This window comes from Triticum aestivum, chromosome 3A (assembly GCF_018294505.1).
Source record: "Triticum aestivum cultivar Chinese Spring chromosome 3A, IWGSC CS RefSeq v2.1, whole genome shotgun sequence".
In the NCBI taxonomy this organism is placed as follows: Eukaryota; Viridiplantae; Streptophyta; class Magnoliopsida; order Poales; family Poaceae; genus Triticum; species Triticum aestivum.
This window is the reverse complement of record NC_057800.1, coordinates 553,586,973-553,612,943: the sequence shown is the minus strand read 5'-3', so window position 1 is coordinate 553,612,943 and position 25,971 is coordinate 553,586,973. Positions and strand designations below refer to the sequence as shown.

The following is a 25,971-nucleotide window of genomic DNA, read 5'->3' as shown; positions in this document are numbered from 1 at the left end:
CTGTGTATTGTACTGTAGCTATTAAAAAATCATGCCACATTTTCTTTGCAGGGCATGTCACATTTTTTGTGACTTGGAATAATCTGAAGTATGGATCAACTGTAACTCCCAAAGTTTGCCAGTTAGTTGGCAGCAAACCAAATGACAGCTAAGTGATTTTGTCAAGAAATTGGTAGGTACAATGGCTCTAAACCAAACAAGAACAACCAGCCAAATTTTTGTCCATGCCCTCACTCTAGTCATGCCAAAAATTTGGTGGGGCTAGTTGGGGAACACACTACTAGGCAAAACTGATGCGCCATTAGTAGGCCTAGAGGTGCGCCATTACTATCTGACTTACTAATGACGCACCACATAGAAGTGCGTCATTAGTAATATTTTTTTAATTTTTTTTAATCTTGAGTTACTATGGCTTAATCTCATGTCAATATGCTTAATCTCAGATCAAATCATACTTTGATATATCTATCATATCAATCCTATTAAACCTTGCTAATGTCTAGGACTTTGTTCAAGTTCATGAGTATGATGAAATTTTGAAAAAATATTTCAAACTTCCCGATCATATTACGTATCATATTTTGAAAAATAATTCAATTTTTTTTTCGAAACCAATTTTTTTCTGTTACTAGTGGCGCACCTAGCATACGGTGCGCCACTAGTAAGTTTGAAATTTTTTGAATTTTTTTGCCTCCGGATCTTAAAAGCCCCGTAACTTTTTCCTGTTAGGTTTTGGGGATTTTCAAAATGTTTAACGGGGTTCCCCCAATTAAATTCGGATGTAACTTTTCGAGTAGATGATTTTTCATATAGAAAACTTTTTAATCCGAATTCGTATGCAAAAGTTATGCCCATTTTACAAATTTTAGAGAGATTTTGCAAATAAAGTCGAAATTCATATTTGTAAATTTTCCGAACAACTAGACCACATATTACATGGGAAACTTATTTTCTTTTATTTTTTTGACATTTCCATCATTTTCTTTAAATATTTTTAAACTGAAAAGGCGGTCGGGGGGGGGGGGGGGGGAGGGGTGCATTCGGTGGAAGTTTTGGGCCAAGTTAGTAATGGCGCACCGTGGGAGTGGTGCGCCATTACTAGTTAAACTAGTAATGGCGCACCACACCCACAGTGCGCCATTACTAGTTTTGAAAAAAACAAATTTTGATTTTTTTTAAACTTAGTAATGGCGCACCAGTTGACAGTGCGCCATTACTAGTTCTGTCCACTGGTGCGTCATTACTAGTTTTGAAAAACTAAATAAAAACATTTTGAAAAAAATTGAAAATAATTTACTAGTGGCGCACCGTGGATGTGGTGCGCCATTACTAGTTTAACTAGTAATGGCACACTATCCACTGATGCGCCATTACTAGTTTTGAAAAAAAATTGTTACTAATGACGCACCGTGGATGTGGTGCGCCATTAGTATTTGGACATTAATGGCGCACCAACACATGGTGTGCCATTAATATATACTAATGACGCATCACATGTCTGATGCATCATTAGTGTCATTTCCATCTATAATCCTTTTTCTAGTAGTGACAAACCAAACACACCCCAAATGATCATAAGGAGTGGCCATCGCAGTACACATGGTTGCTCCAGACTCGGGTCTATTATAAAGAGACGTGTACAAATCCCACTCTTGCACTTCCCCGGCTCGACTCTGGTTTTACCACGCACAAAAATTCCTTTTGCAGTTTTCAGTTTCAGGTGTAATAGGTCACACATGTAAGGGTGCATGAGGGTTAGTTAACTAACCACCAACTCAATTTTTTTTAAGCAACCGGCAAAAAGCTGTCGTATAGAAGAAGAGAATTGATCAGCTTACAAAGAAAATCGACTGAAAATTGACCAGCTCAAAATTTTACAGTGATGTTATGTGGCGAATGTCAGCTGGGAAGGGGTGGCAAGCGAACACATTTTTCTGACAGTTCTAGTTGCGACATGAGATCAAACAGTGACAGTTTTAGCAGGAAATGCCTTTCTCTGAAGAAACTGTCATACTGGTATGAAGAAACTGCCAACCCCCAAACAACTGAAAATGCCATCTAAACGTTCGCAAATCCAACCTCTCCCAGCAAACGTTCACCAACTAAGAGGATCCAAACTTTAGAAGTATGCATGCAGAATAAAAACTGATATGACAGCGCATGCTTGCATTTGTTTTCTTCAACTTAGGCCAACCAGGAAGATGTTACAACGACGGCCCGGACATCATAGGCAGGGAATGTAACTTGACGGAATCAAAAACAATGTGCACTCAACTCAATCGATTAACCTACAAGAAATATCCGTTGTCCTTTTTACTCTGTTTTGTGTTTTTGCAAATTTTTGTGGGTAGCTTACTAAGCTGACCGCTTGGTGTACCCTCTCTCTGTTTTGTGTTAAGAGTTGATATACAAGGATAACTTTTGGAGTTATATATCAAGCTAATTAGTAATTAGCACTTGATGGGACAGGGTTTACATACTCTCCTCCACACTTCTCGAGGACTTTGCTGAGTTCATCATCAGCCTCAAGGACTAAGGATATATATTGAGCATGAGAACGACCAAGCAATGAACATTTGGATCACTACGCCAACTTCTTGCCAGGTTTGTACACATATATAGTGTACATATGTCCTAGAAGTATATACGTAAATGGTTGTACGAGATAATGTTGTTTTCAGAAAATACTACTTGTATCTATGTACATACCGACAGTTCCCTTTTATGGTATTGATTTACGCGTCGTCAAACTAATTGTATATAAGAAAATACATACAAGTAATCTAATACTTAAACCTACTAGCTACCTACACAGCTAGCAGACCAAATGAAATAAATAGTGTTATTGCTGATTGCAACTGAATTATCAACAAGGGATAATGTATAATATAAAGTATGCATTGTATGTAAGATATCAATATCTTACATATATATAATAGCTAATATGTATATGAGTATTTAGGTGTTGTATATGATGTGCGCCTACAGTATACTGCACCTATAATAATCGCTCAAATAAAATCCATGATTTGGTAGGTGGCCATCCCAAAAACCGTACCTAACCACATCTTATTTATTTCAGAAAGAGTCATCCAACAGGCCGCAAACGGGTCAAAAATTCCTATACCTAATCAGAGCATAGTACGCATGTTTTTTGTTACAAATATATTGGTTTGCCTGGCACAATTATATATTTTTTTGCGGGTTACATGTTACAAATATATTGGTTTTACATGTATACAATTATAATTGCGCCCATATATAACTACTGTCCAACATTTAGTAGTCAGCCAATTATTTTGTTAGAGAAAGGGCCATCTTACTCCCCCCGCAAAAAAAGGGGGGCCATCTACTCATCATGTTTTAACTGAGAATGTGCCATCTAACTAGGGTTGAAAACTGAGAGGTAGGTAATTAATCAAATTGCCTTACCATACATAATCTATCCTTTTTTTTATGAAATCCGTACATAATCTATCCTGGGAGAATCAATTATGGTTTGTTTCTAATTGCCCGTGGCCAGATAAGCCAGCAGTGTACGTCTACGAGGCGAAAGTCCAGGAGAGCAGGTCTCCAAGCCGCTCTCACATATCGGTAAATCAATTTTTTTACAGTAGCAAGATATATTGGGTTTTAGCGCCCACGATGATACCATTACAAATGGGTGTAGTACGGTTATGTTACCATTCTGATATAGGTTGTTATGCAAAGGCTGATGAATTTGACCATGTTTCGATGATCACGCTGTCCTTACACGAGAAATCAGATAAGAAAGTAGAAGTGTCAAATGTCAATTTTTTGAAGAAAAAAACCCATCGAAAACCTCGAGGCAAAAAGTCATCACTGTTTGAGCAAAATTAAATAAATTTGTAACTCTTAAGTTTCTGTTATGTACCAATATACCTTCCCATCTTTGTTCTTTGTGCATACATCATATTTAAAAAGTTGTCCTTAACAGGTTCACACTACACCGTATAATACATGTATATGAGTTTTTCCAAAAAAATTTGAAATTTTGAACCATATTCCTCGAAACAGGCTTTCGCCTCACTTTATAAACTAGTAAATGTGCATGTGCAATGCACGTTAATATTTAGAAAATATATTAATTGCACGCGGATATTAGGTATGCTATTATTTGTGTGTTAATCTTGTAATTAGTGTAATATTTGTATGATATTAATTACACGTTAAACACATTTAATGCTCGCCGTTGGAGCAGTATAGGTCGTTGGATTGACTTAGTTCGATGGCCGAGATCAGTTGGATTTGCCCCTTTGAGTCTTTTTATATTGGTATAGATAAATGCGCACGTGCATATTTAGAAAATATATTAATTGCACGCGGATATTAGGTATGCTATTATTTGTGTGTTAATCTTGTGATTAGTACAATATTTGGTATGATATTAATTGTATGTTAAACACGTTTAACGCTCGCCATTGGAGCGGTATAGGTCGTTGGATTGACTTAGTTCGATGACCGAGATCAGTTGGATCTACCCCTTTGGGTCTTTTTATATTGGTATAGATAAAGTAGCCAACCAGTCCAACAAAAAATACCAACAACCAACATAGAAAGTCTACTGGGGCCACAACACAAGCAAGCCCAAAGAAAACAGAAAAGAGAGCATAAAAAAGATCACCAAGTGATCGACACATCAAGCGGTCATCAGCGGAGCAAGTTGACGAGCAGCGGCCTGAAGTGCATCTAGCATCTACCCAAGACGCGCTTGGTTCCGTTGCCTAGCCAGCGGGTGCCAGTGCTGCAGGAACGGGAGAAATTTTAAGAAAGCGTCAGAGGCGTGTCAAAGAAAGACCCTCTCCATCACCATTTTATTACGCGCTGTCTACAAGGTCCAAGTTAGCGCAACAAAGATCAGCCAGAAGAGGCGTATTTGCCTCCTAGTCTGTAGCGCACTAGCCTGGAGGAAGCTAGGAAGATCAGTCGCCTTCCAGTCGGGTCTGAGTGCTTCCTGGACATAGCTCCATAGCGATCTAGCTGCCGTGCAAGAAAAGCGGATATGGGTCCCATTCTCTGGGACACCACACAAGGGGCAGAACCCATTACCCGGGCCATGTCACTTGATCACCTATGTCCCAGACGGGAAGCGATCCCTCAGTAGTTGCCAGACAAAAAAAATTAATCTTCAAGGGTAGAGGCGCCTTCCAAAGGGGTGGCATCCACCAAATCGTCGGACTCCGGCACAACTCCTGATATGCTGAAGCCACCAAAAAAAACTCTCGAGGGAGAGGCGCCAAAGCGCCGAATCAGGCTTGTTAGCCAACACCGGAGGTAGGGTCTCCAGTAGATTGAACCACTCTAACACCTCTGCCGGGCCAAGTGAGCGATGAAACACGATGTTCCACTATCCATTTTGGCGAGCTTCCGAGACTAATAGCAATGGATTCCCGCAAATGGCGAACAAGGCAGGGAACCCCGAGCAAAGAGGGGTTCCATCCACCCAACGATCTAATCAAAACATGGTCCCACCACCATGACCTATTGAAAAAGGACAGGCCCAGGCGAATCTCATGTTTGATCATTTTGATGGAATGCCAAAACTGGGAGCCCTCCATGCGGTCGAAGGTTAGAAGAGGCATGCCCTTAAGGTACTTTGCCTGAATAAGCTATAACCACACCGCAGCCCCCCTTCCCCGCGAATGATCCGCCAAACCCACCTAAGCATGAGGGCGACGTTCATCCGATGGGAGGCCAGATGTCGGCCCACTTCACCATACTTGTATCACACCTCGACATTTTTCACAGTGAAGTATATACGTAGTCACGAGACTCACTCGGTGGCAGAGCTGTGGGATAAGAGCCCCCCTAGGTTTTGAAGAGAATCACTGAAGAAACTTCTTTTGTGAGGACAAAAACTTAACCTCCTGCTCCCGCGGTTTTGAAGGAATCATCAAAGAATCTTTTTTGGGTGGTCCAGAACAGAAAAATAAGAGCTTTTTACCATTTCGGAGAATTACGTTTTTGTGTTTTGCTCCCCTAGATATCCTTGGCTAGCTTCGCAAATGGACTCGCTAAACCTTAATAACGGAATAAGCTATTATAACTGTTTGCACTGAACATAATTTTTTACAACATCAACACTTGCAATGGTGTTCTCACGCAGTTGCCAGGACCTAGCTAGCAATGGGGTTTTCACCATGCACCTCACAGTCGTGGTCGAGATCATGCAGGGGTGGTACCATGCATGCATGTTGAGTTTGCCTAGATATACATCGACTCGATTCAAGATCACGTAATTGCTTGCCAATTGATTAATAGCTTCTCGGCAGCTAGTCCATCGATCGTCGTAGCGCGCACGATCATATATTCGTATCGATTTGCCTGCGCTAGAAATGATGCTTCTTTTAGAAAAAACACAGCTCGCTATTCCTAGCCCGGAGACCAAACCCATATATTTCACCTCGAGCTACACCACACATGGGCATATAATATAAGTAAGGAGGATACGATCAAGCCCGAAGTGCCCAACCACCCCGGCCTGGTCGAGGATACGATCGAACCGAATAAACGTTATCGATCTGGGATCTGCTAGGTAGGAGAGCGCCGTCGCGAGCAGCTGTTTACTTTCGTCGATGCTGTCGGCTGTCGGGGCTCGAGCAATGTCTTCTGCTACTGTTCCTCCTCCTTTTTCTTCTTCTTGGTAAGAATATATATTTCGTTGCATTATCTTGATCACAAGCACGACTAGTATACGCATATCAAAACGAATATGCATGCAGCTTGCACGCCGCAGCTATAGCTGCTGTGCCCAAGCTTTCAGCTACCTGTAGAGCGGATATCGGAGAGGGAACTCGATCGGACACGCGATCTCACTCGCGCTGTCCGAAGGCGTTGCCACCACGCGGAGGCCTGCATCGACCTGCAGCTGAGCAGTCGTGGAGTGGTAGGACTTTGACCGGAAAACCGGCCAGCCTAACAAGCGTGGACTCCACCAACTCCGCCTGGCCAGCTCAAGCATATGCTAATGGTTCGGCCTGGGCAGCAAACCAACCTTTTTTTTCCCACAACGTGTGCTCATTTTTTTTAGGCAACCTCGCAAATCTTTTTATTCATGCGTTACAATGTTTATATGGACGGAGTAAAGGTCTCCAGTTTTGCTTAACCAAGCATGACGGTCAACTCCTAGATAAAGAACCTGCTTTGCTAAGTTGTGAGACTCATAGTTCGAGGTTCTATATTGGTGACTAAATTTACAAGAGGTAAAAGATGACAAGGCGGTTCGAGGGAGAAGACAACTCATTATTGTCGAGAAGTGTGCCTGAAGCGACGCTTAGGATCGATTTGCATAAAATAATAGTTAATGTATTAGGTGGAGTCAGAAGGAGAAGAGGGAGGAACAATGAAAATCGACGATAGACCATCCTGTAACAATGAGATTAAATGTGACGGTGATGGCGAGGTCACTATCAACCTGGATATGCCTTGGATGCTAAACGGTCTCTAGATGAGTAATACGATACCCTGACGACTTAGATGTTCACATGATCAGTGCATCAACAGCCCGCCTCAACGTTGCTGCCACTGACAGTGGCTGATCGGAACAAAACATGAGAAAGCTGAGAAGGAGGAGGTGGCAAGACTGTAGATTAAGAGAATGAAAGGAGGAGGTCAGGGAAGAAGGTTGTTCGCGGGGCTAAAGTGTAGGGCTCTAGTACCTCCTGTCCCCGTATTAAAGTCGCACACCCTGAGAGAGTGCAATTTTAGCCTTACAAATGTACAAATTTCAAGTGAGTAAGATTTATGAAACTTGAAGCAACTGGAAATTACCAAAGAGTAATTCATGTTTAATCAAACTGATATTTGAAAGTGTGCTTTTAGCACCATTTCCCCTTGTTATATAAGACCGAAGAAAGGTGTAGAAATATTCAACTACCTGGGTCCCATGCTTTCAAACCTAGGCTACGTTTGGACGCAAAGTTTTCAGGACCACCGTATTGAGAACCATAGTATTTTAGCTTGTGTGCACACAATACCATAGTATATGAATACTATAGTCTTTTGCAGTATTTGGAAAATCAGGAGCTGCTTGGTGCATTCCATTAAGTCACTAAAACAATCAAGGAAAATTCTAAGGAGCAATCGTGCGCATACATGTTTTCTCACGCTGCCCCTTTTCAATGAAATTTTGCCTACATAGAGTGAGGACATGCATGCATGAATCTTACACACACCATGCTGATATAATCACATTGATTGCTAATTTGATTTTTTGGAATGATTTATCTCCTAAACAATTAATCCAATTAGTCACCGGGTATGCATAATCTAAACAAGGGCTTCAAAACAAGATCCCATGTTGTAATGTTTTCAAGATTTATTTCGCCGCTACTATTTGCAAGATATGTCACCATGGTTGCCATGTTAGGACTTACCAGATTTTTGTTTCCTTTTAAACATTACAATGACATGCATCGTTAGAAAATGAGTATTCAAGTGTTACAAACAAGTAAGAAGTGGGTAGTATCAACTCATACAAGTACCACGAAGCAAGTTCTAAATTGATGTAAATTGTCATTGGGTAGCCTGGCAAGTAAGTGACTAATAACCTCACACGTAAGTAGAATAATCTGGCAAGTACGGACAAAAAGTAAGTTACCGAAACATGTCAACATTGGGTCTAAATTTTAAGATCTCGCTGCGAGGAAGCCAACGATGAAAGCAAATCATCAATTAGGTTATCAGTTTAAGAATAAACATTTTTATTTTTTCTGAATTTGGAAGAAATCTTTGATGATGTCATCCTGTGAGATGCATGCATAGATGAGAGAGAGGGGAAGGAGGCGAAGCATCTGAAGACAATTTTGTGGGGCTCCTCCCGAATGCGGTCAACCAATCAAACGAGTTTGCATGATGTAGATCTACATTGGGAGGCGGAGGCGCGGTTGCACGCCCGCGCCAGTTGAGAAGTCTCTGTGTGTGCGCCTTTGTTGCTTGTTTTGTGCGCAAAAAAAGACATGGTGGCTTTTAAAGGGAGCTAGTGGAGTGATACTTTTTGTTTACTTAGTGGATTCATGAAAGTCATTGCATTTATTTTGCGTGGTACATACATGTTCTTGTTGCCATTTTGGCTGTTTTTTTGGTACTAGCATATTGTCTTGCGTTCTAGTTTTGACCGACTTGGTTGTCCGCTGCTCCTACTACTGTGACGGGCTTGCCTCCCACGCTAGACCGAGAGATTATGGGCACTGGCAGGAGGAATTCGGGAGAGAGAAGGGTGTCATCGATTGGGACTGAGGAGGGGGGCGGGAGTAGTTGGACAGTTTCTAGCATGGGGTGATGCTTCTCTAGGGTAATCCCCGAGGAGCGAACAGTGTCCCTCCACCCACTGTTAGTCTCCACCACATGAAGCTACACGTGTCATTTGTAACTCCTCTAGTGATCATTATCGACGGTGGATCCTCTAGAAGTCGGGGGAGAGGGCGAGGGTGGGGGGGGGGGACTGGAGAGGTTGTGGTGTTGTTGCTACGATGTGGATGCTCTGCGCGCGTTGCCGCCGCCGCCACACTTTTTTCCTTTTTTCGACTGAGCGAGAATTGAGAGAGATAGTACCTGAGAAGGCATTTTCTAGAGGAGTTATTTTATAGAGAGGAGTTGGGAAGCAGTAGGAAGGCCTCTGTATCGGTAAAACAAAGCAATACCCCCTAGATCCATGTAACCCTACCACGTAAATCATCACAAAGTAGTAAAAAGCCAAAAGGAGAAAAAGCTAGATGCGGATCATAGGCCCAATCATGCTCCCATAACATAAGTGCATTTGATTTGGTACAAATTCCTCTCTTATTGGACAGATTTACCAAGAAGCACATCAATCCAAACACTCCATCTGCATCAAATAAGCTATATTTCCCCAAACACATAAAGCAGGGTGGAAAAAATAGCCTAACCTGGGGGTTAATGCAGCCATGTTCTCGCCTGAATCACTGAATCGACAAAGAAGTTATCATCCCTTAGCCATGTAGAAGTAATTTATAGTTATCTACATAAATGGTCATATCTATAAAGATATTGGTCATCCAAAATATTAAATTTATTGCAGACTAAGTTTTGCATATATCTTTAGAAATAAAGAGCGTTGGCATTTTTTACCATGCAGCATATGCAGTTGGGTGCAGAAGGTAACATTGGTTCCTGGTCTACGTAGATGCACAGATCAAACAAGAGAAGCAATAGATAACAACCTCTAATTGTTCTCATAAATTTAACTTGTGAAACAACGCAATTCAAGCAAGAAACACAACCGTTACAAGTAAAAAGATATGAAAATAAGATTATATAATCAGTATAGGCATGCATGACAATCCCTGGCTACAAAGACACGTTCGAATTCTCAAAGTAAAAATAAAACTAATAAAATGAATGGTTTAATTGGTATTGAACTCTTGATGAATTTTTCTTACTTCCAGTCATCTCCGTAGCATGGATGGTGATGTGTTGATAACCTGCAATAAGACATAACCTACAAACATCAAATCAATGACAACATGTGCTGATGTGAGTGGAAGACATCAAGAAATCAATATTTTATATTTAACAAATATCCTAAAATTAATCTTTTTGATAACCTGCGATAAGACATAACCTACAAACATCAAATCAATGACAACATGTGCTGATGTGAGTGGTAGACATCAAGAAATCAATATTTTATATTTTAAAAATATCTTAAAATTAATCCTTTTGAAAACCAAATATGATAGTTTCACATTCTTCCAAACATTTCTGAAAAAAGAAACGGAGAAGACAGTACACTCATTCCTAAACACCTTGCTTCTACTCGTGGCTCCATATACATATTCTTGAGCGCGTCCTTGATCACCTGTTGATTCTTTCTACAATTGCAGGTAAATTAGTGGCGAGAAATTCAAAACTGGGTTATGAAGTCATGGTTAACAGGATATGTATTAAAAACAGTTCATAACATGCTTAGAAGGTGTAACGCCGTTTTAGGTTCATTAACATATATAATGAATTCTCAGCAGTTTTTTGTGCACATGTGTTGTAATAATATATAAACACTTACGATGGTTGCGGCGAGATAACCGCCTTCGGCACTCGGCGACGATGGCTACCGTGGTGCAGTCGGCATGGATGTGGCCATGGCATGACCTTGTTGGAGGCGGAAGTATTGGGCCATGGGCTCATGCACAGAGAGGTTGCCAGCGGCAATGGCTGCATGCGGACGTAAAGGATACCGAGTCACCCACAATTGCCGATGGTGGAGAAGCACGATGCTACAACATCGCTGCTCCTGATGACCTGCCGCCTGTTGTTGCTCCTACGTATGGCGCCTAAGACCGAGGCCATCCTATCACCCGGGAAGGGACGTGGGCGACGCTAGATGCTAGGACGATAGGCCGCTGACTCGGGCCCGACAGGGGAAGGCGGTGTGGAGAGGGCAACGGCCTGCCATAAAAGGTCGAATGAGAGGGCGGGGTTGTTAGCGCGAGAGAGATGGGAGATGATTTTCTAGGAGAAGAATAGTAGTCGCAAGATACGGAGGGAGGAGAAAGCAGCAGAGGTAGTTTCACGAAGAGTCGTGTTAAGGGACGGTGTAAATCTCTAATAGGCTGTAAATCCTAATGGGCAGTAAAAAAATAGATGAATGCAAACATGTGTCAACCATCGAAGTGAAATATGTGGTAATGTAGGAGAGGTCGGGCCCAGGTACTCCAAATGTACAACATGGTTGCCATCTTAGCCACTTTAACTAGACGATGCTCCATGCGTTGCGGCGAGATTTTGTATGAAATAAATTTTGCGTTGAACTGATCAACTTAGCTAGTGTCTTTATAGTTTCTCATGTAGTAAGCTAATCTGTTTATCAATATTTTACAAATAAATAAATGCATAAGTTTAAAATTGGACAGAAACAAAATAAAATATGCATGCATGTACGCCTCACTTTTCTTTCATAGAGCACTGGAGTACGAGGCTGTAAGTTACATGCATGGGTCAGTTTTTTTTCTTGATTATAAAACACTTATAGGCAGGAGTTACTACATGCATGCAAATGCATGCGTCAATTACTACATGTGTGGTTGGTACAGCCCCTCAATGTGTAGATGGGACGAATATTGTTGTTTGATCTAATATATCCAAATGGTTAAATTAATATGATGTGGCTTAAGGAGAAGCGAGATTATTTTTTGATAGTGAAGGCTAACTATTTAGATATACTATATTGAAAGCTATTATTTGATGCTTTGAGCCTACAAGTTACACTCTGGATATAGACGATGATGCAAGCAAACAAACGCATCTTACGAACTTGGATATGTATAGAAGTGCGAGAACATATGTGTGGAAGGAAGTAGCAAGAACTTTCCGAGATCAAAGGAAAGCAACGAAGGAACAAGCGTTTCTCGGGTTTAAAATAGAAGTGGAGGGTACCTTTTTTCAGTTGCAGAGATCTTTTTAGTACTTCAAAAGGATCACATTATTAAGAATATTATAGTTTGTTAAACTACACTATAGGCATCTTAATAGGATCCTAAAGGCATCTTTAACGCCGACCCGCAAACCACCCGCATCCGTTTGGATCACGCAATTCGGACCGCGGAAGCCATCTAACACGGATCTGTATCAATTTTCAGGATGGTTCGGACGTGTGTTCTCCGCAAATTAGACAAAGTGCGGAGGTTTGCCGGAGTCCGGACAGGAGACACGTAGGGCTCCGACACCCTCGGCCCACCCAATTCACCCTCCCGATCTTATTTCCTTCCACACCTCGCTTTCTTTCCCTTGCTTTGCATCCGCACACTCCACCTTTGCTGCTGCTGTTGTATGTCTCCGGCCGCTACAGAGGCACTGTCGGACATCCGCAACCAGCACCGACGCGCCCGCTTGCCTTTACGACGGAGTTGTCCACCCTGGAGCTGTTTGTACCCAGGTACACTCAGCCCCACCCCCGATCGACGACCTCCATGGCGGACACCACGTTCGGCGGGTATTCGGTCAAATGCCATTGAGCTTACTTTCAAACATTATGTCACTTTTTAGAGTACGAAGGATGGTGAGCTACTCGAACACGGATGATGAGTTGATGTGCGACGCATGGTTGGCTGTATTCGCGGATTTTGTAAGCAGGAAAAGAGGGGCGACCTTTTGGGAGCAAGTGCATGAAAAGTTTCACGCACGAAAGCACATCGCGCCCTACGACATGTAGATCATTCAACAAAGTAACATGAGGTCGTTGTATCGCTGGTACGTAATCCGGACCAGCGTCACCAAGTTTTGTGACATGGTTCGTCAGCTCGAGGCAAGATGGCCATTGCACGCAGCAGAGGACGAGATCGTAAGTTTTGCTTCCTCTTGTTCAACATGATTCATTCACTTAATGTTGGTCTACACATTATATGTAGTTCGCACGCACTGCCGTGGTGTACCACATGACAAAGGGACAACCATTTACGTGCACACACTGTTGGACGAAGCTGAAGGGGGAGCATGTGTGGAACGACATGATCCATTGATGAAAAACTTGTTGCACATCCGGTCAATCTAGTCGAATTTGAGACATTGTTGTACTAGACATAATTTGCATACTATGTATGAATGATTTGTGTTATTTTCTATCTGAGCTTTGATGAATATCGGCCGTTTTGCATGAATTTTATCCCGTTAGTTAAAATGCGGGTTGAAATATATGCAGCTATGGTGAATGGCAATCTCCCGCACCGTGTAGGCGGATGAATGCGAAAGAAAATTTACGAATTACCGTAGAAGATACCCTAATGGTGCAGTTTTACAAAGTATGTAACAGCTCAGTTTTCTGTAATTAGACCATCAAGGTCCAGGATCATCGATTAAGGGTAAGAATTTCTGTATCGAATTTCTATATCGACCTAGAAATATATGCATCGTCGATTAAGCATAAGAATTACTCCCTCTATAAACTAAACTAATATAAGATCTTTTAGATCATTAAAATTAAGCAAAAAAATTAAGCATAAGAATTTTGGTTCTAATGAAAGGAAAACAAGTTTCGAGCAGAGCGGCAACCGCCTTTTTTAAGGCACCCGACTGAATCAGATTTTTTTTTTCTTTTGACAGATCGACTGAATCAGAATTTCGCTTGTACGTGCTGGCCACCGTACCTACCGGCTATCACGTTCAGTTCACGGCGTCTCACTGTCGCGCGCGGTGCGGGAGCTTGAGACGTGGCTTCCCGTGGCACGACATACGGCATGACTCCACCGGGTTAGTTTATTGTGCCCAACCCATACGGACAGACAAAAAAGAATGAGAACAGAGGAAAAAAAGTCTTCTGTCTTATTTTTATAGAAGAATGAGGAGACTGGAACCCAGGCCGGCGACAGCAACCTTTGTGCTGTCCGCCACTCCACCTAGAAGAGCTTCTCAACCCACACGAACAGGAAGGAGTAAGAGTTTTGACTTGGGAGTCTGTAGCTAGGAGCAATGCTACATCTACGAAAAGAAAGCTTACGTAGGTTATGTAATAACAATCTTACGTAGGTCAAGCATTTTTGCTGTAGCTAGCTCGACGGCCAGCATTATTTTCTCCGGACGTCGCTTTTGCCACCTCAACTTCGTCTTAAACCTATTTCGTGGACGACCGATATAATTAATCCCACATAGATCATGCAGATTTGTAGATCATGCGTTCATGCCCTAGTACTGCTTGCATCATTACCGGAGAGTAGTCCTAGCCATCTCCGGCCCGGCCCTGCCGGCCCACCCAGAAATCTAGGGCCTAGGCCTGATGGGCTTGCCCATGGGCCGGGTTTGGGCTTGAGTTTTGAGCCCACCAGCAGGGCCTGGATCGGCTTGGCCTTGACATATTGGCATTTTAAGAAAGAGGCATGGCCCACGGTCCTAAGCTCTAAGGTCTTTTCAAGGCTTTTTACCAGATGGGTCGGGCTTGGGCTTGAAAAGTAGGCCCAATGGTAGGACCTGGGCCTCAGCTTTTTATCGTGGGCTTTTAAGGCCCGGCCCAAGCCCGGTTTGGCCTAGCCCATGGTCAGGTATACTGGAGAGTGACGTGCATCGTAAAGTTGGTCGTAAGGCTAGTCGTAATGGGAGTATCATGAACGGTATCATGCATGCCAACTAGATTTTTTGGATGATGTGGCACACAATTAAATGAGAAAAAAATGGTGTGGTATCATATCATGATACCGTATCATATTAAATGGTGTAATACTTTGTATCATGCATGGTAATTAATAAGGCTAGTCATAGTGAGAGTAACTTAGCAAGTAACATAATACACTCCGAGAAATTTTTGCTTATGTAGCATGTAGTTAATAAGAGGTGGTAACATAATATGTTACTGTAACATAGCGTTTTCCAAGACAAGATGAGTCTACAGGCTAATTAATGAAGTCTTCTATGACACTACTACTCCCTCTGTTTTTATTTAGTTCGCGTATTAGCTTTGGTCAAAGTCAAGCTTTGTAAACTTTGACCAATGTTATAAACAAAAATATTAACATATAAGATAACAAATCAACATCATTAGATTTATTATTGAATGTACTTTCACATAGTATAAATTTGTTATGGTAAATGTTTATATTATTTTCTATAAACTTGGTTAAACTTTACGAAGTTTGACTTCAGTCAATTCTAATATGCGGAGTAAATAAAAACGGAGGGAGTACTATGTTACTTTGCACTATAAAGATAGTAATTTAGACTAGTGTCATATGTATGACACTAGTATAAGTTACTCCCCACTATGACCAGCCTAAGACAACTTAAGATACTAACTTCTGATACTATGCATTACAAAGGTAGTATCATATACTAGTATCATATCATATGCATGATATTAGTATATGATACTCCGCATTACAACCCGTCTAATGGTAGTATCACAGTTAGTATCATGCATGCCAACTAGGCAATTTTGATGAGGTGTCATAAAATTAAATGAAAAAGAGAGAGTTAAGTATCATATCATGATACCGTATCATAATAAATGTTATGCTACTATGTGTCATGCATGGCAATAAATAGAGTACTATATGATACTAATATACTCCCTCTGTTTCTAAATATAAGTCTTTTTAGACATTTCAAATAGACTACAACATACGAATGTATATAGACATATTTTAAAGTGTTGATTCACTCATTTTGCTACGTATAGTCAATTGTTGGAATCTCTAGAAAGACTTATCTTTAGAGGTTTCAAAATATAAGTCTTTTTAGAGGTTTTAAATGAACTACAACATATGGATGTATATACACATATTTTAAAGTATAGATTCACTCATTTTGCTTCGTATGTAGTCATTTGTTGAAATCTTTAAAAACATTTATATTTTTGCAAACAAATGAAGTAATATGCATTAAGAAGGTAGTATCATAACTAGTATGATATGATATGATATGATACCCCATTACAACCAGCTTGAGTAATACGGGCGCCCCAACTGTATAAATAGCTACCGGAGCCGTCCTGAATTAGCATCAGTCGACATCGCCACAGGTTGCCGCTAGCAGCAGTTAATCACTCCTCAGCTGGCCTATTAACTCACTGATCCTTCTGCTAAGCTGCTTGATAGTTCGACTGCATTAATTCCCTCGCACCCCACCCCACGCATGGCTCCACCGTCGCAGTGCTTCGACGCCATGCACAGCGCGGCCAACAATGGCGCCGCCCCGGCGGTGGCTGACGCAAAGCCGCAGTGCCCCACCGTGCTCGACGCCGACGTGTTCCGGCGCCAGGGACACGGGGTCATCGACTTCATCGCCGAGTACTACGGCGGCATGGGGGACTACCCCGTGCACCCCAGCGTCACGCCCGGCTTCCTTCGCAATGTGCTCCCCGCGGAGGCGCCGTCCCGCCCGGAGCCCGACGCGTTCGGCTCCGCGCTCAGGGACGTCCGCGACCTCATCCTCCCGGGCATGACGCACTGGCAGAGCCCCCGCCACTTCGCGCACTTCCCGGCGTCCAGCAGCACCGTCGGGGCCCTCGGGGAGGCGCTCATTGCCGGCATCAACGTGGTGCCCTTCACGTGGGCCGCCTCGCCGGCCGCCACCGAGCTGGAGATGGTGGTCGTGGACTGGCTCGGCAAGGCGCTGCATTTGCCGGAGAGCCTCCTGTTCGCCGGCGGCGGCGGGGGCACGCTTCTGGGCACCTCGTGCGAGGCCATACTCTGCGCCCTCGTCGCCGCCAGGGACAAGAAGCTCGCCGAGATCGGCGAGAGGAGGATCGGCGACCTTGTCGTCTACTGCTCCGACCAGACCCATTTCGCCTTCCGCAAGGCTGCGCGCATCGCCGGGATCCCGCGGGACCACTGCCGCGCGATACACACGTGCCGCGAAGACATGTTCGCGCTCTCGCCCACGGAGCTGCAGGCCGCCATGCAGGCCGACGTGGACGCCGGGCTGGTGCCGCTGTTCCTGTGCGCGACCGTCGGGACCACCCAGACGACCGCCGTTGACCCCATCGGCAAGCTCTGCACCGTGGCGGCGTCCCACGGCGTGTGGGTCCACGTCGACGCGGCCTACACCGGCTCGGCGCTGGTCTGCCCGGAGTTCCGGCACGTGATCGACGGCGTAGAGGCCGTGGACTCGTTCAGCATGAACGCCCACAAGTGGCTCCTGGCCAACAACGACTGCTGCGCGATGTGGGTGAAGAGGCCGAGCGAGCTCGTGGCGGCGCTGGGCACGGAGCAGGAGTACATCCTCAAGGACGCGGCGTCGAAGGGGCACGACGTGGTGGACTACAAGGACTGGACCATGACGCTGACCCGCCGGTTCCGCGCGCTCAAGATGTGGCTCGTGCTCCGCTGCTACGGCGTGGACGGCCTGCGCGACCACATCCGCTCCCACGTGCGCATGGCCGAGGCGTTCGAGGACATGGTGCGGGCCGACGAGAGGTTCGAGGTGGTGACGGACAGGCAGTTCGCGCTGGTGTGCTTCCGGCTCCGGTCGCCGGAGAGGTTCGGCGGCGAGAAGACGGCCAACGAGCTCAACCGGGGCCTGCTCGAGGAGGTGAACGCGGTCGGCCCGGGCCCGTACATGAGCTCCGCGAACGTGGGCGGCGTCTACATGCTCAGGTGCGCCGTCGGGAGCACGCTCACGGAGGAGCACCACGTCGCTGACGCATGGAAGGTGGTCCAGGATCGGGCCTCGGTAATCCTCCGGAAAATGGAAATTATTTACAGCGTGCTTGGTTAAAGTTCGGGCGAGGTGAATATATATGTTTCTCTATGTAAAATCTACCTGCAGACATTACTTGATCCTAATTAAGTCTCGACCTCAATTAGGTCGTCGGAACCATGCGGATTTGTATTTGATATTTATATATATGAAGCAATTTACTGGTGACGTGTACTGCTTGTTTCACTCACTCTGTTTGCAGTTTTGTCCGTGAGTTATCAAAACATACGCCCGTTTCAGCAGCTATATAGTGGAAACTTAATTATATGTTTTGCGTGGGCAGTTTCAAAACATTATGAAATTACAGTTGACAACATTCGTGGTATGATTTTTCACACGTGCACTCTGTTTTGCTCCATTGGCGGATTCAAGATTTCAAGCGAATAATTGCTGGATAATTGGCGAAACGAGGACAACTCAGATGGTATTTGGCAAAGAAAAAGAAAAGGAAAAGGACAACTCAGATGGTATGTTTATTTTGTTCTGAAACCAACCACTAGGTTTTTGTCCTAGACTTAGCATCAATGATCGCATTTTCTGAATTTATTTTGAATTTTCCGGCTATGTTGATGTCGGTTTCGTCGATCAACATATGCATACATATCGATGTCATGAAGGGAAAATCCTTCAAGCGCAGCTCCTTTATTAGCACAACAGACCGCAACCATATTTGTTATCGCCATCATTAGTAGTCGACCGGTAGCAACAGCACACCCGCACACCCACGCACGGGTTTGGATGATAGGGCCAGGGCACGACCGGCCAACGGGAAACCACTTAGTAGTTCGCAGATCCTCTGATGATAGGGCCAGGGCACGGCCGGCCAACGGGAAACCACTTAGTAGTTCGCAGATTCTCTGACCCACATACTCCTAGATCGGTATAATAAAGCATATCCTGTGACCTATGTTAGACCACGTGGTAGTTTGCAGATCCCCATCGCAAGCGGGCAGGCGTTTACTTTGGCGGATCCGTGGATGCCGATGGGATTTTATCGAGCATTTTCCTTCACGCCTTAGTATTATTGATACAAAATGTCTCGTTGGCTGAAATTCATGATCCCAAGCACTCATCTAGCTACCTGATGAAGACGGAGAGGTCCTTTCGGTAATGCCGATGGGATTTTATCGAGCATTTTCCTTCACGCCTTAATTTATTGTTTAAGCAAAGGTTGTTGTCTATCATGGATCTCGCCGGACCGGCGACATCCAAGGCCACGCGACAGGCTCCCACGAAGATTAGGGTGTGGGATATGGAACAGTCCACGTCCAAGAAAGAGTAAGACGTCAGATAAGGACGTGCCCACGACCACCGAAGATTTAGACTAGGATAATTTTGCTATGTTAAAAAATGTCATGTCCGTTTTTGTTTAATGAAATATGTCAACCATTTCATGAGTTTGGTCTGGTTTAAATGAAAATCACCCAGTTTACATGAAAATTGTTCGGTTTTTTTGATTCACATTTGAAATGCGCGCAGATGTTTCGGATGTATCCGATGGAGACGCCCTGAATGGATAGTGCCTCCAATTTGCGGCACCATGTTGAAGACGCCCTTACTATATTTTCCTAATGTGTGTTCCGTGCATCCACTCCCTAACAGCTTAACCAATCTCTCTCTCTCTCTCTCTCTCTCTCTCTCTCTCTCTCTCTCTCTCTCTCTCTCTCTCTCTCTCTCTCTCTCTCTCTCTCTCTCTCTCTCTCTCTGACTTCGCTTGAAACATAGCTAGCGATGACTTTTGCTCTTGATCTCTTATTTGTTTCATCATTTTTTTTGGAGTCAATTACACCGATGGTGATAAAACTTGGCACAAACGATCACTTTGGTGCTAGAACGTGTGGCATACATTAAATTGGTGCAATAACTTGGCTCAGACGTGCAAATACAGTGCAAATCACTTCTGGATACAAAATCAACGCTGACTTGGCACACCAACATGGCATGGGGCCTGCTGTTAGTGACTAGAAGGCTAAGAGGAGCGCGTGTGGCTTATTTTCTTTTGCGAAAATCCCCTTGATTTCATAAAAAAGTCCATGTCTACCTGTCAGTTGTCTTTTTTCTTTTTTTCACCCCTATGACACATGGGTCCTGCCTGCAATACATGAAAATTAAACTGAAAAATATGGCCTCCACGTCTCGATCACACACGACGTACAGCAAGACTGAATGCGGTCATGGTCAATACACCACTCGCGTTATGCTTACTTATGTCCATAACAGTCCTTAATGTAGTATAAGCAGGACCCATGTGGGTCCTAAATGGGTTTCAAATATAAAAACATTTTTATAATTCATAAATATTATTATATATATGCATGTTTTGAAAATAATGCGTGTTTTTTTTAAATGGGAGTTATTTTTGTTTGGATTTATATAATATGTATACACCAAAAATATTTGAAATTTATTTTTATTATTAAGGTTATAATTTACATACCTTTTACAAATTTCCAAAAGAAACGAGCAGGTCTAAATGGGCCGCACAGACTGTAGCCCATTTTGGCTCCAAGTGCACCTGCGTTTAAATACATTCTGTGTAGTTATTCATGAAGCACATGAAGGGTGCAGTGGCGGAGCTAGCGAATTCCCAAAGCCTGGGCATGATATAAACTAAAGTGTACTTTGGTCTATCAAACCGCCAACACACTAGTGTCACTAAATAATATGCTCAATTATGTAGTTGAACAAACATAGTTGGAGTCGGATAACTCACCTAGTTGTCGTTTGCCGCTGCCATTGGTGGCCCTCGCCGTTGGCTGTTTGCTGTCTCTTGGCCATGGCCTTGCGCAGGCTGGGCATTTGCTGGTGCTGCACGCGTGACTAGTGCTCGCTGAAGTGCCCACGATGATGAGGACGAGCCACCATCCGTCGGTGGAGAATTCACATCACAGGGGATGCCGCTTTGACTCTTGCGCTTTCGCTTCAGATCCCGATCGTTACTTGGTGGAATCGTAGCCTAATTGGAGGCTCGGTCGTGCACCATCTCTTGCGGTCTTGCCGGTCATCGGTGCTTCATCAGTCCACACACCTCGCCGGCCACCACCTCCAACGACGCCGGAATTGCTAGGGCACAGTCTTGCGGCGCGGCGTAGAGGCACACAGTGTGCGAGGCAGGCAAACAGGCGAGGCGAGCGATGCAGCCGCAGGCTCGACATCGATCTGAGTCTGACTAACCTAGCGTGGCCCATGTAATAAAGAAATTAATGGATGAGCCTTAGGCGTTCTCGTTTGGCGTGAGTAAGCCCAAACCGCAAAAGCAACGCCTAAACTAGCCCAATTCATTAAGTTGTTGTATTTTTCTGCCTAGATCGTACGTATTCATGGATTGTGACCCCGGCCACTCGAAAAATCCGCAGTGCTCGAGCCCGGGCATGTGCCCAGGGTGCCCGGACGGTGAAATTGCCCCTGGAAGGGTGCACCGATGGAGTTGCTCGATCGGATTTGTCATTGCCGTAGGTCGAGTCGGGGGACTAGTTTTTCATGTTATTTTTTCAGAAAAAATGAAATGCCACTTCTCGAACATCGGCAGGGCTTTTTTGCGAGAAATGAAAAAAATCAAGAGGGTTTTCGCAAAAAAAGGCCATACACCACTCCTCTGTCTTCCTGTCGCCGACAGCGGGTCTCACGCCACGCTGGCATGCCTAATCAGCGGCTCAGGCATACATAAACGTGATTTGCACTGTATTTGCACGTTCGAACCAATTTATTACACCATTTCAATGTATGCCACAAGTTCTAGCACCAAAGTGACCGTTTGTGCCAAGGTCTAGCACTACTGATGTAATTGACTCTTTTTTTGTTACATTTGTAACATCTTGGATAGAACACAAACATATGGATTTTTTTTAGAAAAGGAGGATGACCCCCGGCCTCTGCATCTGAGCGATGCATACGACCACTTTATTAATTATTCTCACAAGACTTTACAAAGCCAAACAACAGCAAGATTAAAGCAATCGTCTAAACAACAACTGTTGCTACACCTATCCAATTGATGAAGGGGCGCAGATAGTCTGGGCCTAATACCAAACAGACATCCGCAGCCAAACCTAAACATTTAAGACCCGAGGTCCCAACCAGGACACCTGCCTGGTATGGGGCACCTACCAGTCCGGTGCACTCCTCAACTGGGACACCTGCCGGGTATGAGGCTGCCGCAGCCACCTGCCACCAATCCATCTTCAGAGCTGTATTGTTGCATGTACCGTGCCAGGTCTCTCTGTGAAAGTGCAATTATCCCTAGGTGGTTTTGGTAATTCCTAACAATATATAGCTCATTGAGCTAATGCTATTCCAAGATTAATATTTCAGAAAAAACTCAATAAATGGTATGTCATGGATGAGGAAAGTGGACCCCTCAAAATACTAAGGACAAAAAGATTGGCTCAAGCTCAAAGCTCAAGACTCTACATTTTATATTAGTGATCCAAGATCATATTGAGTCTATAGGAAAAGCCAATACTATCAAGGAGGGATGAGGTGTTGCTTGATGAGGTTCTTGCTTCACAGTGCTTAGTGATATGCTCCAAAACCCTCAACTACCTTCCTACATCCACATCTGACCTAAACCAAAAGTCAAACTCGGCCCCACCGATTCTTTCTATCCGGCACCACCGAGTTCAGATGTCATAGCCACTGCCACAAACCCTAGGCAAATCGGTCTCACCGATAGGGATCTCGGCCACACCGAGATGGGGTTGTAATCTCTCTGTTTCCCTTCGTAACATTTCGGTCCTACCGAGATGAGCGATCGGTCCCACCGAGATTGCAGTGTAAACTCACTATTTCCCTTTTGTAACATTTCGGCCCCACCGAAATGAGCGATCGGTCCCACCGAGTTTACCTGACCAACTCTCTGGTTAGCTTATTACCAAAATTGGTCCCACCGAGTTTGTGTAGTCGGTCACATCGAGATTACGTTATGCCCTAAGCCTAACCATATCGGTCCTACCGAGTTGCATCTCAGTCCCACCGAAAATCCTAACGGTCACTAGGTTTGCTAAATCGGTCCGACCGAGTTTCTCAATTCGGTCTCACTGAGATTGGTAAATTGTGTGTAACGGTTAGTTTTTGTGTGGAGGCTATATATATACCCCTCCACCCACTCTTCATTCGTGGAGAGAGCCATCAGAACATACCTACACTTCCAATACACATTTTCAGAGAGAACCACCTACTCATGTTTTGAGGCCAAGATATTCCATTCTCACCATATGAATCTTGATCTCTAGCCTTCCCAAGTTGCTTTACACTCAAATTTTCTTTCCACCAAATTCATATCCTGTGAGAGAGAGTTGAGTGTTGGGGAGACTATCATTTGAAGCACAAGAGCAAGAAGTTCATCGTCAACACACCATTTGTTATTTCTTGGAGAGTGGTGTCTCCTAGATTGGCTAGGTGTCACTTGGGAGCCTCCGACAAAGATTGTGGAGTTGAACCAAGGAGTTTGTAAGGGCAAGGAGATCGCCTACTTCGTGAAGATCTACCGCTAGTGAGGCAAATCCTTCATGGGCGATGGCCATGATGGGATAGACAAGGTTGCTTCTTCGTGGGCCCTTTTTGGGTGGAGCCCTCCGTGGACTCGCGCAACCGTTACCCTTCGTGGGTTGAAGTCTCCATCAACGTGGATGTAAGATAGCACCACCTATCGGAACCACGACAAAAACATCCGTGTCTCCAATTGCGTTTGAATTCTCCAAGCCCTTCCCTTTACATTCTGCAAGTTGCATGCTTTACTTTTCGCTGCTCATAGACTCTTTGCATGATTGCTTGAATTATGTTAAGATTGCTTAACTTGTGCTAAGATAGCTAAAATCTGCCAAAGACTAAAATTGGGAAAAGAATAGATTTTTAATTGGTCAAGTAGTCTAATCACCCCCCCTCTAGACATACTTTTGATCCTACAAGTGGTATCAGAGCTCTGGTCTCCATTTGCTTTGATTTCCATAGCTTTTGGTGGTCATAGCCTTGGTTTCACAACCTAGGAGAGTATGGCGTCTAGCGAGGGAAATTACCACCGTAGAGGTCCTTACTTTGATGGCACTAATTTTGCTAGTTGGAAGCATAAGATGAAAATGCATATTCTTGGACATAACCCCGCTGTTTGGGCTATTGTGTGTGTTGGCTTGCAAAGTGAATTCTTTGATGGGAAAGAACCGAATCGTGAAGCTACCGTGGAAGAGTTGAAAATGCTGCAATACAACGCTCAAGCTTGTGATATCCTCTTCAACGGATTGTGGCCCGAAGAATTCAACAAAATCAGTTGTCTTGAGAATGCAAAGGAAATTTGGGATACTTTGATTGATATGCACGAAGGTACCGACTCCGTCAAGGAATCCAAGTTGGATGTGCTTCAAAGTCAACTTGACAAGTTCAAAATGAAGGATGGTGAAGGTGTCGCTGAAATGTACTCTAGGCTTGCTCTTATCACAAATGAGATTGCCGACTTAGAAAGTGAAGAGATGACCGACAAATTCATCATCAAGAAGATCCTCAGAGCCTTGGATGGAAAATACGATACCGTATGCATATTGATCCAAATGATGCCAAATTACAAAGATCTCAAGCCAACGGAAGTCATTGGAAGAATTATTGCTCATGAGATGTCACTCAAGGATAAGGAGGAGCTCCATAACAAGTCAAGTGGTGCTTACAAAGCCTCATGTGAAGCCCCCACATCATCAAGTGAGAAACAAACCTTCAATGAAGAATTGAGCTTAATGGTGAAGAACTTCAACAAGTTCTATAAGAATAGAAGCAAAGAGAGAAGTTACAAGTCAAGGTCCTACAATGACAAAAGATCTTCTAGTCGAGAGCGAAACTGCTACAATTGTGAAAGACCCGGACACTACTCCAATGAGTGTACGACTCCCCAAAAGAGAAGAGAAGATTCTCCCAAAAGAAGAAGTAGAAGAGAAGAATCACCATCAAGGGAGAGAAGGAGTAGGGATGATCGATATGAACGAAGACCCTCACGGAGAAGCAAGGATTCAGAAAGAAAGGACAAGTCATCAAGGAGCTACACAAAACGAAGACATCAAGCTCATGTTGGTGAATGGGTATCCGACTCCGAATCCGACAATGACTCCGAGAGAAGCTATCACTCTGACTCCGAATATACTCAAGATGAAGGTGTTGCCGGTCTAGCACTTGTGTCAACCAACTCCTACGACATATTTGATTCACCAAATGAAGGAATTGGAAGATGCTTCATGGCCAAAGGTCCAAAGATATCACACCCCGAGTATGTTGATTTCAATAGTGATGAACATGACTTGTTAGGTGATGATGATTTACTTGTTGACAACTATAGTGATGAATACTATGATGAAACGAATGACAATGATAAGGAGAAGATTGAGTCTCTAACTAAAGAACTAAACACTCTTAAGTTAGCTCATGAAACTATCTTAGGAGATCATCGAGAATGAGAAATTACGTTTTGAAAAGCTCAACCTTGAGCAAGAGCATGAGTTCTTAAAGGCAATCAATGATGATCTTCGCAAGAAAATGTTGGGGAACATAGTAGAAATTCAAAATTTTCCTACGTGTCACCAAGATCTATCTATGGAGAGACTAGCAACGAGGGGAAGGAGAGTGCATCTACATACCCTTGTAGATCGCTAAGCGGAAGCGTTCAAGTGAACGGGGTTGATGGAGTCGTACTCGTCGTGATTCAGATCACCGATGATCCTAGTGCCGAACGGACGGCACCTCCGCGTTCAACACACGTACAGCTCGACGATGTCTCCCACGCCTTGATCCAGCAAGGAGAGAGGGAGCGGTTGAGGAAGACTCCATCCAGCAGCAGCA

The 25,971-nt window shown here is 43.9% G+C and overlaps 1 protein-coding gene across 1 annotated transcript; it reads left to right on the top strand.

The window, feature by feature from the left end:
- Nucleotides 1-16,475: 16,475 nt before the first annotated feature.
- On the top strand, nt 16,476-18,327 carry LOC123058625 (tyrosine decarboxylase). The gene has a single exon (XM_044481329.1). The coding sequence runs from the start codon at nt 16,594-16,596 to the stop codon at nt 18,175-18,177; it is 1,584 nt and encodes a 527-aa protein (XP_044337264.1). The 5' UTR covers nt 16,476-16,593; the 3' UTR covers nt 18,178-18,327.
- Nucleotides 18,328-25,971: the final 7,644 nt, after the last annotated feature.

What these genes read in the sequence shown, in the direction of transcription:
- LOC123058625 (XM_044481329.1), top strand. Translation starts at nt 16,594, where the DNA reads ATGGCTCCACCGTCGCAGTGCTTCGACGCCATGCACAGCGCGGCCAAC.